This window comes from Mauremys reevesii, linkage group 1, assembly GCF_016161935.1.
Source record: "Mauremys reevesii isolate NIE-2019 linkage group 1, ASM1616193v1, whole genome shotgun sequence".
NCBI classification, from domain to species: domain Eukaryota; kingdom Metazoa; phylum Chordata; order Testudines; family Geoemydidae; genus Mauremys; species Mauremys reevesii.
In genome coordinates this window covers 223,307,040-223,325,267 of record NC_052623.1, presented here as the reverse complement: position 1 = coordinate 223,325,267, position 18,228 = coordinate 223,307,040, and the positions used below count along the sequence as shown (strand labels likewise).

The following is an 18,228-nucleotide window of genomic DNA, read 5'->3' as shown; positions in this document are numbered from 1 at the left end:
ACTTTGGAGAGAGTTGAGGACTTCTGTTACCTCGGTAGCCAACTTTCTCAAAATGCAAAAACTGACAGTGAGATCCAGTACAGAATCCATTGCACAAGTCCTTCCATGAGGAATCTGCTCTGGTGCATTTTCACAGACTGTGACCTACAGCAGGACCCCAAAATCAGGTCTGTGAGATAATTGTTATTCCTACACTCCTTTATAGATGCGAAACCTGGGTGACCTATCAACAGTCTGGAGAGGTACCACCAAGAGTCTGGAGAGGTACCACCAAAGCTGCCTCTGAGAGATCCTTTGCATCAAGTGGGAAGATTGCTGCACTAACATCAGGATCATAGAATCATAGAATCTCAGGGTTGGAAGAGACCTCAGGAGGTCATCTAGTCCAACCCCCTGCTCAAAGCAGGACCAAACCCAACTAAATCATCCCAGCCAGGGCTTTGTCAAGCCTGACCTTAAAAACCTCTAAGGAAGGAGATTCCACTACCTCCCTAGGTAACCCATTCCAGTGCTTCACCACCCTACTAGTGAAAAAGTTTTTCCTAATATCCAACCTAAACCTCCGCCTCTGCAACTTGAGACCATTACTCCTTGTTCTGTCATCTTCTACCACTGAGAACAGTCTAGATCCATCCTCTTTGGAACCCCCTTTCAGATAGTTGAAAGCAGCTATCAAATCCCCCCTCATTCTTCTCTTCTGCAGACTAAACAATCCCAGTTCCCTCAGCCTCTCCTCATAACTCATGTGCTCCAGCCCCCTAATCATTTTTGTTGCCCTCCGCTGGACTCTCTCTAATTTATCCACATCCTTCTTGTAGTGTGGGGCCCAAAACTGGACACAGTACTCCAAATGAGGCCTCACCAGTGCTGAGTAGAGGGGAATGATCACATCCCTTGATCTGCTGGAAATGCACCTACGTATACAACCCAAAATGCTATTAGCCTTCTTGGCAACAAGGGCACACTGTTGACTCATATTCAGCTTTTCTTCCACCGTAACCCCTAGGTCCTTTTCTGCAGAACTGCTGCCCAGCCATTCGGTCCCTAGTCTGTAGCACTGCATGGGATTCTTCCGTCCTAAGTGCAGGACTCTGCACTTGTCCTTGATCCGCAATCACCAATTCCACTGGGCTGGATATTGTATGCTTATGCCAGACTCTCACCTCCCAAAACAAGCCCTCTACTCTCAGCTCATCGATGGTCAGAGATCATGTGGTAGTCAGAGGAAACTCTACAAAGAAACACTGAAAGTGTATCTGAAGAAAACTCATGTGGACATCACAAGCTGGGAAGAGCAAGGAACCAACTGATCTCAATGGCGCCACATACTCCACCAGGCAGTGGCCTGCTTTGAGGAGAAGTGCCTTGCCCTTGAAGTTGAAAAGAGAGAGAGAAGGAAGGAAAGAAAAATAACTTTCTCCCAGCAGGCAGCTGACCCATCAGGAAACATCTGTACCTACTGCAGGCAGATCTATGGTTCCAGGATTGGACTCCTGAGTTGTCTCAGGACCCATATGTAAATCGATGATGGTGATGCTGCTGCTGCAACCAATGAGGCTGTGGGACTACATACAACAGGCTCTTTCACTGTGCATCCCTGATTCACCCCCTGGGTACCATCCAGCCTGTGCACTGACTGAGGCAGGGAACTTGGCAGAGGAGAAAGTTTTGGCCAAGTCTGGTATTAATCCACCAGGAAATGAGAAGTGAAAGCTGATGAGAACAGGTTGAGAGAGACAAGGTGGCTGAGATAATATCTTTTATTGGACCAATTCTAGACAAGCTTCTGAGCTTACACAGCTCTTCTCTGAAAGATCAAAAGTTTGTTTCTCTCCAGCAGAAATGGGTCCAATAAAAGATATTACCTCACCCACCTTGTATCTCTAATATCCTGGGACTAACATGGCTACAAAAACACTGCATATAAGAAGACGACTGTCACTTTTTGTAAAGTTTTCTAGTATTCTCTCAGGACAGCATCTCTCAAAAATTGCTTCGTGCAGAAACATAACAGCTCCCGTATGTGTTTGTTCTCAGTGATATGTAGTGCATAGGGCAGTTTGTAGATGGCTGACTGGTTGTTTCTGGAATAATTCTGAATGGTCCCAATCCTGAGTCCTTTATTCTGTTTCTACTCAGTCTGTACAACGCAAACTCAACTTACAGTCAATACCTGCCTGCCTGAGCAAGGAACCCTGTGTTTGACCCTATGAGCTGGCCCTGAACCTCTATCCAGGGAAGACAGGGATTAGTGACAAGAATTAACATAACTATAAGGCCAGGGAAACACTCATCCTCCTCTCCAACTTTCAGCACAGGCATGTGAAACTACCTGGTTAGCAAGGCAGGAGTTAAAGGAGCCTTTGGGCCCAGCTAGCCCCACCTTGCTTTACCTGCAGCCAATGTCAGGCCTGGGGGGGGGGGGAGGAAAGGAGAGAGCCTGTCTCAGTTGAGCATTTACTGGCAAAGTGGCCCTCAACTGAGGAGTAGCTACCAGGGAGTAGGCACTGTCTCCCCAGCCAAGGGAGACTGTGGAGGAGACTAGGAGCCTCCAGCAACTGAGGTAACTGGGTCCCTGAAGCCTGGAGATATTGTGGGGTTCAGTCTCACCAAACTTGCAGCTGCCCCATCTGAAGGAGCCTAAGACTGCAGTATGTTGCCACCCAAGATCCACAAAAGGGTGCTATTGGATGGAAGCCACTCAGCGAATGGGACTAGAGGGGCCAGGCCCCAAACAAAAGGGACCGTGGTAGGAAGTAGCCCAGAACAGTGAATTTAGACTCTCTGCTGGGAGGCCTCCCGTATTCAGGGGTTGATTCCAGCATGACCCTGGGCTGAGACCCGGTGGAGTGGGAGGGCCTGGGTTTCCCTACCCCACTGCCTAAAAGACTGAGGCAAATTGACCTTGAAAACAAGGGGCTGGAGGTCAGGGGCACCAACCACTAGGCAGCCCGACTGTTCAAGCGCCCTGTTACAAATTCGAACATTATTCCCACTGCAGACGTGCAGCCAGGGCCGCCCAGAGAGAGGGGCAAGTGGGGCAATTTGCCCCAGTCCCCGGGCTCCACAGGGCCCCCACGAGAATGGCTGAGGCTCCTACCCCAGCCTCGGCCTGACCCCGCCTCTGCCCCTCTCCCGGAGCCTCAGCGCATCCAGGACCGTCCCCGCACAGCTGCACCGTGGCTCCAGCGGGGCCCCGGACCTCCATCCCGCTCAGAGCCGCATGGTAAAAGGGTGGGGCTGTGAGCTCCAGTGGGATGTGAGCTCCATCCGCTCAGCCTGGAGCTCGCTGCCCCGCCCCCTTACCACACGGCTCTGAGTGGGGCAGAGCTCAGGGGCCCCGCTGGAGCCACGCTGCCTCTGTCAAGCGAAGCTCCTGGATGCGCTGAGGCTCCGGGTGAGGAGGGAGCTGGGGGTAAGGGGCCAGGGCTTCGGGGGTTGGCTAAGGGGTAGGGAGTCCTGGGGATAGGGAGGGGACAGACGTTGGGGGGTAGCTCAGGGGACAGGGAATGGGAGTGTTGGATTGTGGGCGTTCCAGGGGTCTGTCAGGACTCAGCGGGGGGGTGGATAGGGATCAGGGCAGTCAGTGGACAGGGAGCAGGGGTAGGGTCCCAAGGTGGGTGGGAGTGGGGTCTCTGGGGGACAGTGAGGGGACAAGGAGCAGGATGGGTCGGGGATTCTGAGGGGGGTAGTCGGGGGGCATGAAGTGGGTGGGGGTCGAGTAGGCTGTTTGGGAGGCACAGCCTTCCTTACCCTAAAGCTCATTCAGCAGTTTGAGGCTTGCAGAAGAGCCAAGCTGTTAGCTTTTCCATTAGGGCTACCATCCCTTTCACTTCTCAAATGCCAAATTATAGTCCGTATTTAATTTCAGTGCCATAGGGAGATTCATGTCAGGGGAGGGTAGCTTCATTTAAAATTAGCCACTGGGGGAGGGATCACATGAGAAGAGCAATATCCTTCCCAACCCTACCAAGGGAGACCCCCCCTTCCCCTGCATTCCTTGAGGCTTCAAAGGGGTTAATTCAATGGTTCGCAAACTGGTGACCCCTTTCACAGAGCAAACCCTTGAGTGCGACCCCCCCTTATGAATTAAAAACACTTTTTTATATATTTAACTCTATTATAAATGCTGGAGGCAAAGCGAGGTTTGAGGTGGAGGCTGACAGCTCGCGACCCCCAGTAATAACCTCATGACCCCCTGAGGGGTCCTGATCCCCAGTTTGAGAACCCCTGGGTTAATTTAATTTTAGCACCCTGTGTCCATTCACATCCATGTGCTATTTTGAGCATTTCAATTTTCACAGCATAGGCTGATCCCAGATTTGGGAACAAGCTCATATACTCAGTTCATGGAGTATGTACATAAGCTATACTAAAAACAAACCCCCAGTTTGTGAGGGACCCCATGGAGCCAGTCTCTGGGAAACAGATAAATGCATGGAGGTTAAGTCCATTAATGGCTATTAGCCAGGATGGGTAAGGAATGGTGTCCCTAGCCTCTGTTTGTCAGAGGGTGGAGATGGATGGCAGGAGAGAGATCACTTGATCATTACCTGTTAGGTTTACTCCCTCTTGGGCACTTGGCATTGGCCATTGTCGGTGACAGGATACTGGGCTGGATGGACCTTTGGTTTGACCCAGTATGGCTGTTCTTATGTTCTATGCTAAATGAACCCAAAGTCATGGAGACAGATGTGAGACAAGGAAGCCAGCAGAGTATCAGAAACCTAGAAAAATCTCTGACTGGATGGGCTCAGGTGTTTGCTCACAAGCTGAGGCGGTTCAAAAGTTTTGGATTTTTTAAGCAGAATTTTTTTATTGTTTCTTTAAACAATCAAACACAGCAAGCAGCAAATATTTGGCTACACACCTCTGAAACCCCAAACCATATTGAGGTTTTGGCAGACTAATTTCAGCTTTTCAATTAAAAAAACCACAACAAATTTTGAAGGAAAGCAGACATTGTCCATGATTTTTTTCTGATTTTTAAAACCCCCTCGTTTTTGATCTAGAAAAAAGTTTTGATGGAAAATATTTGTCCAACCCTTTTAATGAGCTTTAGTGCCTTTTAGCACTAGCTGATGCTGAGAACCAGTGATACCTTGTAAAGAAGTTTTCTCAAAACTGGGTTTGTGCCGATAGGCAGAAGGTTTATTTTTCCCAGGGCTGCCCGTGGGTGCGGAGCAAGTGGGGCAATTTGCGCCAGGCCCCGCAGGGGCCCCCACGACAATATAGTACTGTATAGTATTGCAATTTTTTTATGGAAGGGGCCCCCAAAATTGCTTTGACGCAGTCCCCCTGAATCCTCTGGGCGGCCCTGCATGCAGCTCCAGCTGAGATGCAGGTGCAGTTTTACAGAAAGGTGCACAGAAGGGACTTTTGCTCTGATAGCCCTGTGTGCAGCTCCCTCCTCCTGGTGAAGTTCAGACAAGAGGGACTCCGTGCTGTGGATTTGCTAGGTGGGCAGCACCAGGGAGTCTCTGAAAACTAGCTCATCAGATAGTCAGAAGTAAAGAAAGGGAAACACTTTGTCCAGCTATTTGGAAGCAAAGGGCTGTTGTTCCTTTAAGGGCTGTCTTCAATGGTGGGATGTGGGGAGAGGAGGTGAAGAAAGAAATGGATGGACAGAAAGGACAGGAAGACTTTGGAAGTAAGTTTTTTTTACTATAGTAATTAAAATGTGTATTTTAGATAAGGGTGGTCTTTTGAAGGATTTATTTAAAAAAAACCATATGTCTAAAGATCCAAGCATTTAAGGCTAAAGATGATTGTGCATCTAAAAATCTATGCAAGGATTTTTTTTAGAGATGTGATTTTATAATCTTCACCAACTCACTAATGAAATATTTTTAAAACAAATTTTAAACTAAGGTGCGGTAGACTGACATCCTGACCAGGGCCGGCTCTGGCTTTTTTGTTGTCCCAAGCAAAATAAAAAAAAAAAACCAAAAACCTGGGCAGCCAGAGCAGCGAAGCAAAAAAAACAAACAAACCAAAACCATGTAGGGCTACCAGAACGGCTAGTGGGGGAGGGGCAGACAGAGAAAGGGGGCGGACAGGGCTTCCTTCAGCCGGAGCGCTTGCCACTCACAGGGCCGCCCAGAGGGGGGGCAAGCTGGGCGATTTGCCCCAGGCCCTGCATGGGCCCCCTGCCCCACGAGAATGTCAGAGGCTCCCCCTGCCTCCGCCTTCCCCCATCCTCTGGTGCCTCAGCGCGCTGGGTCCAGGAGTGGCCCTGGACAAAGCTAAAGCAACATGGCTCCAGCAGGGCCCGAGCTCCTCCCCGCTCAGAGCCACGTGGTAAGGGGGCGGGGCTGCGAGCTGCGGCCAAGTGGCAGGAGCTCAGGTCCCCCTGGAGCCAGGCCACTGCAACGCTGTCCAGGGCCGCTCCTGGATGGGGCGTGCTGAGGCTCTGGGAGAGGGGGGAGGTGGGGGTAAGCAGCATAGTAAGCCCCTCTGAGCCAGACAGCCCCCGATCCCATCCCCCCATAGCCCTGACTCCCAGTTCCGAGCCCTGCCCCATCTGAGCCGGACACCCCCTGACCCTATCCCCCCCCAGCCCTGACCCCCAACTCCAAGCCCAGCCCCTCTGAGCCGGACACCCTCCGACCCCATCCCCCCACAGCCCTGACCCCAGCTCCGAGCCCAGCCCCTCTGAGCCGGACACCCCCGACCCCATCCCCACAGCCCAGACTCCCAGCTCCGAGCCCAGCCCCTCTGAGCCGGGCACCCCCCAACCCAGAGCATAGCTCCCCACCCAGCCCTGGGCAACAGAAGCGCCACCCCCAGGCAGCAACAGCCCATTATGTAATTGTAAATGTATACATACCATTAAAGCATTTAATGTTTTTAAATAATGTATTTTGTGTATTTTCACATTACTAAAAATTAATTTTTGAATGTATTTCACTGGTTATTTTTTACATTTCCAAATACATGTTACTATAGTATTGCAACTTTTTTTTAATGGAAGGGGCCCCTGAAATTGCTTTGCCCCAGGCCCCCTGAATCTTCTGGCCATGGCCACTTGGCCCCTCCCGACGCGCCATCTGCTGGGAGAGCACCACGCCGCTCCCGCCTGCAGATGAATTGAAGGTCGGCTGGGAGGGAAGGACATGGGCTGTCGGGCTTGCTGCAGACCAGGCACCAGCTGGGGCAGACGGAGCTTGCAGTCCGCTCCCAGCAGGGCACTCCCCTCCTCTGTGCCTCCACCCCGTACAGGGCGGCCGGAGCGGCAAAGAAAAAAAAAGGGTGCCCTAGGATTGGACGGAGTGCCCCATAGAATATGCCACCCCAAGCACGAGCTTGCTTGGCTGGTGCCTGGAGCCGGCCCTGTGTCCTGAGTAAATATTACAGTGATGCATAACTGTTTTTGTCAGTACATTCAGAAACTGACAATATATACCTGGGGGTTGGCAAATGCCTGTTAACTGGCTTCATTACCTCTTGAATGGCTCTTTAACACTTGTGCTAATAAGTCTGGCAGGCTGGAGGCTTTTTCTCTTTTAACAACTAGATCCCCTTCCCAGGAAGACTCGTAGCCTGCAGGAAGGGTCAGAACAGGGTTAGGAAAACCAGAAGGGTGGACACTAAGACCTAGTGGTGCCCCAATTTTTCAGGTGCCCTACCCAGCTGCTTATGTTGCCTATGCCTAAGAACTGCCCTGGGCACCCCCAACCACTTGGCGCCCTAGGCAACCGCGTAGTTCGCCTAGTGGTTGCACCGGTCCTGGCTGGGAGAACTGGCCCCCAGGACAGGGGTGTGAAGAGCCAGGACTGTCCCTGTGACTGGGAGCAAGTACGGGCATCATTACAATGCCCATGAGTTACGGCTACATACAGAGTTCCACTGCGACCCCTGGAACAGGCTGGTTGCAGCAGTGGATGGCTGAGCCGGGGACAGTACGTTTGTGGAGCCTCCATGGAGCTCAGAGAACAGTGCAGTTCACACCAGTATGTGCCCAGACAATCCTGCTCCTTTAATGCCAAACAAATACAAAACACCACTTTGCTGCAATCCACAGGGGCGTTTATTCAGGTACAGCTCCCTTCAGTGCTGTCCCACAGGCAACCCATGGGGCCTGGTCTGTATTAAGAAAAAAGGGGCATTTTTTCAATGGAGTTAACTCAGTGATGTTCACTCATGGCAGGACCAAGGCTGTAACACTGCTCTAGCTAAGTGCACACACAGTTCTGTTTCCCTGCACACAGTAGAAACACAGAAATCCCCCAGCCTGCCCCTCCAGTGAGCTCCAACTGGCTTTGTTTCTTTTCTGCTTCCAAGATCCGGGTCACAACTCCTTCTCCTGGCTTTTCCCTCCAACAGACACAGTCTGATGCCAGTAACCTGGCCCCTGCATTGGCAACAATGGAAACCCCTGGCTTAGCTCTGCCCTGCCCATATGCCCAGTGCCTCTGGCAGTAGCTCCCACTGTCTGCAGCTGTTTTAACTACATAAACGATCTTGATTGCTCCCTCTGTTGAGCCTAAAAGAGTTCTCACCCTGCCATTGGCTTTCATGAGGTCTGTGATTGTCTTAGGCCTGGGCTACACTAGCGGGAGGGTTCGAATTAAGATACACCATTTCAGCTATGCTAAAGTTCGACTTACCTGGCCGCGCCTCCCCCATAGACGCCGCTTACTCCTCCTGCCGAGGTGGAGTATGGGCATCGATTTGCAGCTCGATTTATCGTGTCCAGACGAGATGCGATAAATCGATCTCCAATACATCGAACTCTACCCGCCGATGCAGGTGTGCAGTACATATCTGCCCTTAGTATCGAAGACTCCGTGATGGCAGCCATGAGCACCTTTCAGCTATCAATCACATTTACGTACTGTACTATCATATACTGACTCCATATCTATGGCCCAACTTGGAATAATGACCCCACTCAGCCTCTGAATGTTGGGGAAGTTCCGATCTGGGTCTGGGAGTGAAACCTGCAGCTTTGGACCACCCCGATAGTTTCTCATTTGTTTGTCTGGACCCAAAATCATTTTACAAATTTGTTTTCCTGCACAATGTAAATAGATCAATAATTGACATGGCTTCTGCTCAGGGCTCAAGGAGGAGAATTGGGGCCCTGAGGGAAAGGGAAAAGTAGCTACATGGTGATATCCTCTGTACTGTAAACTCCCCCGTGTCACTGTGTCTGTGTCATGGGAAGCAAACTCCAATTTCCCATAGAAAAAAATATTAGAGGGGTGATGCACATTTCCTCATCAAACAAAAAACATTGAGCTGAGCATGTGCCTGGCATCACTATATGACGCTATCCCACAAGTAACTGGAGAGTATTTTATGCTCTCCCACGTCACTGTGTCTGCATCATGTGAAGCAGTCAAATTTCCCATAGAAAATAAGAAATATTCAGGGGATGATAAACATTTGATCATAAATCCAACAAAAATACACTGAGCTGAACATGTGCTTGTCATCACTATATGACACTGTCCCACAGTCGTGCAGTAATTTATCCCTCACGTGGTAGTAATTGTCCATCCCCTGCAATGTCAGTCTGATCACCAGGAGTCACCACACAATTCCCTGCTTTTCGGTCGTGTTCAGCTGTGTTATGGGCTCTAATCCCAGCACATTATATTTGAATTTCTTGGGAATCTCAAATATAAACTCCAAGTAACCTGCTAGATGGTTTGGTTTGCTCAGGATTTTCTGGGTATCATCCCCCTACTCATCACAGTTACTGAGCTGTCTGTGAAATATACATTAGGGCAGGTTTTCTCTAAGACAATAATTCAGACTGACATTTCTGATTATCAACTTCAGGGTCAGTTTCTCAGGCTGGCGCAGCAGCACATCGGAGTCCCATGAACCAGCTACTGCTGAGCAGCTCACTGCCCTGCCAGTCACATGGATCATTCTTGTGCTGTTAACACCAACCCAACAGGTTCCAATCACTGTATTATTTGAATCATATCTGGGTCCCACATTCAATTTTAATCCTATTTTTAATCAGTTTTTGAATCTTTGGCGAGATTCACTCCCTAGATGCACCGGCACATGCTGCTGTAACACATGGTCTCCCCCCCCAACCCCCCGCAATTGCTGTTAAGTCTTCCTGGAGCTGGGACACTGCATGGCAAGGAGCCTGCAGCCCCCTCTGTGCTGGAGGAATGAGAGCAGCCCTGAAACTGGGCAGGGGCAGCCTTGAGGGAATGAAACCAATGTGGCCATGAGAGGCACATCTGCCATGCAAAGGTCGGGCTTCTCTAGTCTCCAACTAGGATTCAAAGCTTCTCTGCTCCAGCAGAAACCCTGAGGGAGGGAGGCAGGGCTCATTCAGCATAAATCTTCCTGCTGGTAGAGCTTCTGGTACCCCTGCGGCACAGGGTATTGCACACTGCACCCCAATGCATGCACACACCCCTTCTCTGGGAGGAATCAGCTCTGGGTATATTTGGATAAATCCTGATCACTTCAAAATTGCAAAACTTCTACTGGCTTCAGTGAGTGAATGGGGGAGTGAAGAGCCAAGACTTGCATTTATTGGGTTTTAAAATAGTAAAGCTATGCCCAGCCAGGACGGTTGGCACCCGGAAGACTTTGATAACACACTCAAATCCCTGCAGCATGAAGTGACCATTTCAACAGGAACTCAGCCAGCCAGACATCTACAGAAACTCCTTCCCACCCATTTCTCATTATGTGACACACGGCCTGGGTCCTTCCCAACCACAACTGCACCCTAAAATAAGTGTCTTTTGCAGTATGTCCAGAAGGTCACCAAATTTGGGCTATTTTGGCCCAAAGGGGACACGTTTCAGAGTCCTGGAGGCCTGCCAGAGAACACCCTGCCAGCCACCTCTCTCCTTTATAAAAAGGGGGAACCAGCTCAGGTGCCCCTGCTAACCAGAGCTGTGGCAGTACAGCATGGGGAGAGAGGTGATCCCTCAGGGAGGCTGGTCCCAGGCCATTCAGGACTTTATAAATCCTAATTGACACATAAACCTCCACCCAGAGCTGGGCAGCCAGTGCAGACCCGGGAGCACAGCTGTAACATGCTCCCAGCAAGATGTGCTGATCAGTGAGTCACTTCTATTTGCACCTGCTTCCTTCTCTGAATGGTTCTAAGGTGCAGCCCCACATTAGGGTCATTTGAATAGTCCAATCTCAAGGTAACAAAAGCCTCGATAACAGTGGCAAGGCCCAATCCTGAAAGGAAAAGTCACAACCTCCTAGCCAGGCACGGATGGTAAAAAACTGACTGTAAAAGTTATCACCCTAGTTCCAGTTAACCAATCTCCCCTGGTGAAACACAGAGGAGACTTACCTGCTATGTCCTGAATTGAAAGGAGAAGAAGCCACAGCACCGGAGTGGAGAGATGTTCCTTCATTGCCAGCCTGACTTGCTGTCCCCTCCTCACACTGCTCTGGCTGCACTTAAGCACCTGCCAGGGCTCCTCTGTGTCTGACAAGTGATAACAAAGCAGTGGAAGGGAAATATATAGATTCAGAGGCTGGCATCAGCTGCGGGAAGGAACCAATAGCAAACCCACCTGCCTTTTTAGTTATTATCAGTGGTTTTATCTGTGACTTTATGCAACTAAAACATCCAATAAAACTCGAAAGCAACAAACATCACCATATATGAGTGATGAGCCCCCTCCTGACGTCAGGTTTACCACAGCCTCAGATCATCGGGTAACCCCCAATCCCTGGTGCGGGAAAGAAAAAGTTCTGTACAAACTGTATCCGTGCTGTTTCTCACCCCAATAGATTCTATATCATATTAAACATGAATTGGGAGACATTAGAGGCTGGTTATTTTATAAACTATGAAAGAAATCTCTTGTGCCAAAGGTGATCATTACAAGACCAATTCCCAGTATAGGACATGCCCAATTGTGGAGAAGGGCAACTCAGTAGAACCAGGTTGTGTCACTCAGATCAGCTTCATAGACGAAGAATTACTCAGCAGCAACTGAAATATTGACAGTTCTTCTACTAATTGATCTTGGGGCAGGGCTGATGGGGGCAGGAGGGGCAGCTGCCCTGGGACCAGCAATTTAAAATTTAAATCACCGCTGGAGCCCCGGGCGGCATGGGCTAGGCTGAGCAGATGGGCTGGCTGGGGGAAGCTGACCCCCTCAGCCCCGCCCCTTCTGCCCAAGGCCCCGCCCCTTCCAGGGGCCCAGAGCCGGGTCCCCATACTGGTAAGTGCTTAATGTTACTTTCACTTCTGACTTGGAGTTTCCTGCCTAGACCATGATTCTTAGTGGCAGAGGCAGAGCTTAGGGCTTCCTGAGTAGGCCGTGACCCTCTCTTGTAGTAGCAGGATGCCCTGCACCAGGGCCAGCTCTACAGTTTTCGCTGCCCCAAGCAGCGCGCCGAATTGCCGCCCTGGGCGGCGGGGGCAGTCCGTGTGCCCTTAGGGTGGCTGGCGCATTTCCGCAGCGGCAGCAATTCGGCGGCAGCGTCTATGTTTAGCTGAAGCCGCCCCGGACAGCTAAATAAAGAAGCTGCCGCCGAATTGCCGCCGTCCTTGGAAACGAGCCTGCTGCCCTAAGGGCACACGGAGTGCCTCCCCCCCCTCCCCCGCCCGCGGTGGCAATTCGGTGTGCTGCTTGGGAGCAAAACAAGGGGGATTGCCGCCCCTTGCAGAATGCCGCCCCAAGCACCAGCTTGGAATGCTGGTGCTTGGAGCCGGCCCAGCCCTGCATACACCATGCCCATCAGTGCTGTCAGCAAGAGGAGGGCTCCTTGGAAACAAGTTTACTTGATTCATGGGACAGAGACAATAAAAGGAACAGGCACAAGGCAAGGGGCATATAGCACAGAACAATGACTGGCTAGCACCACGCCTACCTCCTGCTCTTCCTCGAGAGAACTGTTACAAATACTTGGATTAAGGGGAACGTCTTTAACTCTTTACCTTTGCATTTTCTCCCATGCTGCCCTTTCTGTATATGGAGAAAACTCCCTGAGAAATCCATGCAGCCAACACCTGATCCTCCTTCCAATCCCTCGAGACTCTGCTCTGTTGTGATTCTGGAAAAACACTTGACAGTGAGTGACTAGCTTGGCCGGGGAAGAGGTGTGGCTGTGCCTCTTCCCCTTCCTTCCCTCTCCTTATTTTTACAAAACTCCCTGCCCCAATCCTGCCATTCCCCCTCACTCTGCCCTCCCACTACTTAAAGAAACAGCAATGACAAAACAGGAAATTTCACCAAGTAATATAATGGTCCTACCATCAATCATATGTTAGCCCTGCCCCGTGACCCATTAAGCCCTACCCATCCATCACCGGAAGTCCCACCCCTGGGGGTATTACTTCTGGAGGGTCATGTGACCCCTTTAAGAACCCCTCTAACCACCCTCTGCCAATCAGAGCACAGCACCACCACCCCATAAGTCCCAGCGCTGGGAAGAAGAGGCCATCTCTTACCAAGAATGCATGTTTTAGAACTTGTGGAAACACTGAGAGGAAACATGGACTCTTTCACCACCCACATAAAAACTTCAGACTTTGTTTTATCCCTGAGGGTCTTCAACCATACATGGAGAAAGGGCTACATCAGTGACAGTTCCGAGGAGGAGGAGGGAGCGGCTGATGGGAGCCCTTTGTCCCAGCCATTGATGGATACACCACACCCAACCCTGAAAATCAACTCAAGAACATTTAGTACAAGCAGTGACCTTAATAAATGCTGTGCAAGTCAGTGGAGACACTGACCAGGGCCGGCTCTGGCTTTTTTGTCACCCCAAGCAAAAAAAACAAAAACAAAAAAAACTGGGCCGCGGGAGCAGTGAAGCAAAACAAACAAACAAAATAATGTGCAGGGCTGCCAGAACGGCAAATGCGCGCCCCGGCTTGGGGGGGGGGAGGACAGAGAAAGGGGGCGGACAGGGCTTCCTTCCTCCGGGGCGTTCGCCACTCACAGGGCCGCCCAGAAGGGGGGAAATTTAGGCAATTTGCCCTGGCCCCGGGCCCTGCAGGGGCCCCCTGCCCCACGAGAATGTCGGAGGCTCCCCCTGCTCCGCCTTTCCCCATCCCCTGGTGCCTCAGCGCGCTGGGTCCAGGAGTGGCCCTGGACAAAGCTAAAGCGACATGGCTCCAGCAGGGCCTGAGCTCCTCCCCGCTCAGAGCCACATGGTAAGGGGGCGGGGCTGCGAGCTGCGGCCAAGTGGCAGGAGCTCATGTCCCCCTGGAGCCAGGTCGCTGCAACGCTGTCCAGGGCTGATCCTGGATGGGGCATGCTGAGGCTCTGGGAGAGGGGGGAGGTGGGGGTAAGCAGCTTAGTAAGCCCCTCTGAGCCGGGCACCCCCCGACCACATCCCCCCACAGCCCTGACCCCCAGCTCCGAGCCCAGCCCCTCTGAGCCTGGCACCCCCCAACCCAGAGCACAGCTCCCCACCCAGCCCTGGGCAACAGAAGCGCCACCCCCAGGCAACGACAGCCCATTGGCACCAACCATCACCATCACCCAGCAACAGCCCATTATGTAATTGCAAATGTATACATACCATTAAAGCATTTAATGTTTTTAAATAATGTATTTTGTGTATTTTCAAATTACTAAAAATTAATTTTTGAATGTATTTCACTGGTTATTTTTTACATTTCCAAATACATGTTACTATAGTATTGCAACTTTTTTTTAATGGAAGGGGCCCCCGAAATTGCTTTGCCCCAGGCCCCCTGAATCCTCTGGGTGGCTCTCGCCACTTGGCCCCTCCTGACGCGCCGCCTTCCGGGAGGGCACCACGCCGCTCCCGCCTGCAGATGAATTGAAGGTCGGCGGGGAGGGAAGGACATGGGCTGTCGGGCTTGCTGCAGACCAGGCACCAGCTGGGGCAGACGACGTGTGCAGTCCAGTCCCAGCAGACCTCTCCTCTCCTCTGTGCCTCCACCCCGTACAGGGCAGCCGGAGCAGCAAACCAAAAAAAACAAAAGAAAACAAAAGGTTGGCCGTGCCGCCCTAGGATTGGACAGTGTGCCTCCCCGTAGAATATGCCACCCAAGCACGAGCTTGCTCGGCTGGTGCCTGGAGCCGGCCCTGACCTTGATCATGTTTTAAAGAAAATGACCAAACCAAAAGATGCTGCTTTCAGCTTTCTATTGACCATCTGGTCCGTATAAAAATTTAAGAACGCTGCTTAAGAAAAATACTATTTGTAAGAAATCTAAAATGATTAAGTTAGAGAATGGTGAGGGGATAAACATGCAATATAAAACTTAGTAGCTGTAAATAAAGAAAATCTATTGAAAAGGACTTTGTGACTATCTGTATTTTTGTTATAAGGTCACTGTGGCCCTTAAGTGAGCTAAAAGGTTTGATGAAGCATCTTGGTTTGTTTTCAATGAGCTATATGTTTTTTAAATAAAAAAAAATAGTCTATGAGACCCTAGCTCTTGTGTCTTCGTGTAAAAGAGACCCATTTACAGCAAAAAGCAGAAATGTATGTTGTAGAATCTTGTGGTTCAGACATGTGTTTGAGTACAATAGAGCTGACCCATCTTGTTGAACTGAATGTTTTTTACCACACTCCCCACTGAATAGCCAGGGTGACTGAGATTACCCACTCTTGTTGTCATCAGGGTTAATCATATTAGTGATCAGTCATTAAATCTGATGCATGTACACCCACAGTAAGGGAGGGAAGGAGGGATGTAGGTGGGTGAGGATGGTGAGCTCTGGTTAAAATGAAATGAAATAAAAGCTCAGGAGTTCACAGACACTATTGGACAGATTAAATATAACCTCAGGAGTTTGTAGAACACTATTGGACAGTTTAAATATAACCCAGGAGTTGGTTGAACACTATGGGTCACTCTTTCTAGCAACTCAAAGTAATTAAAACAATATATTTACAAAAATAAACAAGGGTCTAACCCAAAACTGAAATGTTTCAAGGGTTCACAAACCTCCACCATACTTTAGAACAAGCATTTGCTCTAAAGACAATCAAACATTTAAAAGCTGTGGGCATTGGTAGGTGCTTACTGTGGTTGATACACCCATTTTATTTAAAAAACAACCCCCAAACTTTAAGCATGAAATAATCATGTTTAAAAAACAAACAAGTCCCGAGACATTCATTGATATCTGCAAGGGGCCCCCACTTGGGAATGGGAGTACAGGAACATTAACGATTGTTGTGTATGATGAGTTACTGTTTTTTCATTGAAACAAAAAAATGTATTTTAAATAATAATAAAAAAATTAGCCAGAAGCAGCCCAGTTGTACAGACAACTTAATTCCCCCAGCCCAGATGACAAAAGGGAATGTTAGGATAGGGGTGCCTGAAGTCATAAGAATGGCCATACTGGGTCTGACCAAAGGTCCATCCAGCCCAGTACCCTGTCTACTGACAGTGGCCAATGCCAGGTGCCCCAGAGGGAGTGAACCTAACAGGTAATGATCAAGTGATCTCTCTCCTGCCATCCATCTCCACCCTCTGACAAACACTGGCTAGGGACACCATTCCTTACATATCCTGGCTAATAGCCATTAATGGCCTTAACTCCATGAATTTATCTAGTTGTCTTTTAAATCCTGTTATAGTCCTAGCCTTCAGAACCTCCTCGGGCAAGGAGTTCCACAAGCTGACTGTGCGCTGCGTGAAGAACTTTCTTTTATTTGTTTTAAACCTGCTGCCCATTAATTTCATTTTGTGACCCCTAGTTCTTATATTATGGGAACAAGTAAATAACTTTTCCTTATTCACTTTCTTCACACCACTCATGATTTTGCATACCTCTATCATATCCCCCCTTAGTCTCCTCTTTTCCAAGCTGAAAAGTCCTAGCCTCTTTAATCTCTCCTCATATGGGACCTATTCCAAACCCCTAATTATTTTAATTGCCCTTCTCTGAACCTTTTCTAATGCCAATATATGTTTTTTGAGATGAGGAGACCACATTTGTATGCAGTATTCAAGATGTGGGCGTACCATGGATTTATATAAGGGCAATAAGATATTCTCTGTCTTATTCTCTATCCCCTTTGTAATGATTAATAGCATCCCATTTGCTTTCTTGACTGCCTCTGCACACTGTATAGATTCTTCAGAGAACTATCCACAATGACTCCAAGATCTCTTTCCTGATTAGTTGCAGCTAAATTGGCCCCCATCATATTGTATGTATAGTTGGGGTTATTTTTTTCAATATTTTTTTCCTAAGTCTTTAAGTATCTATTAATTCAGAGTTTTGGTAATTGAATCAACCTGCTAATTACAGACTTTTGAAGTCTGTTTGAAACTGAGGGTACATCTACACTTGCAAAGTTACAGCAACGGCAGTTACAGCACCACTCAGAGAATGCCAAAGGAAAAACTACTGTTGTGTGTTGTGACAAAGTTCCTCCTCTACCTTGGTGGGTCCTGCGCTTATTGGCAGATTTGCTCACCTCAGTGATCTTCCCCACAGTCTGGATCAACTCCTCCTGTGTCTGATCAGGAGTTGGGAGGTTTGGGGGGGAACCCAGGCCTGCCCTCTACTCCAGGTTCCAGGCCAGAGCCCTGTGGATTACAGCTGTCTATAGAGCCTCCTGCAACAGCTGCATGACAGCTACAACTCCCTGGGCTACTTCCCCAGGGCCTCCTCCAAACACCATTTTTATCCTCACCACAGGACCTTCCTCCTGGTGTCTGATAACACTTGTACTCACTCCTTGGTCCTCCAGCAGCACCCCCTCTCCCTCTCAGCTCCTTGCGCCTCTTGCTTCCAGTTCCTCACACACACTTCCTCTTCTCTAGCTTTCCCTGACATGACTGGAGTGAGCTCCTTTTTAAACCCAGGTGCCCTGATTAGCCTGCCTTGATTGGCTGCAGGTGATCTAATCAGCCTGTCTGCCTTAATTGGTTCTAGCAGGTGCATGATTCCTCTAGTGCAGCCCCTGCTCTGGTCACTCAGGGAACAGAAACCTCTTTCTCCAATGGCCAGAAGATCCCCCTTCAACTCCTCTGCTGTAGAGGGTAGGAGGGAGAGGGCTGCTGCTGCTGTTGCTGTTCCTGCTGGACTCTCACTGCTGCTGCTACTGCTCCGGCTGCTCCCCTGGCTGGGCTGGACGCCACCACCCACCCCCTTTATCTGCTATCTGCTTGCTGGCTGGCTAGTAGATTTCCCCCCACCACCCAGTTGTTGCTGTTACTCCACCCACAGCCCCTTGGGGGGGGGGGGCTGCTGGCCTGCTCCCCAGAGGAGGGGAGTGAGGGACCCCAGCTCCAGCCCTTGTTGCTGAGGGCTCCACCACCACCAT

At 49.9% G+C, this 18,228-nt stretch overlaps 1 protein-coding gene across 1 annotated transcript in view; it reads right to left on the bottom strand.

Moving 5' to 3' along the window:
• The window catches only part of LOC120371715 (deleted in malignant brain tumors 1 protein-like), a 106,070-nt gene extending 97,442 nt beyond the window's left edge, over window positions 1-8,628 (bottom strand). Inside the window, exon 1 of the mRNA XM_039487877.1 lies at window positions 8,610-8,628. Coding sequence (XP_039343811.1) covers window positions 8,610-8,628 — 19 coding nt within the window. The remainder of the gene's footprint in view (window positions 1-8,609) is intronic.
• Window positions 8,629-18,228: the final 9,600 nt, after the last annotated feature.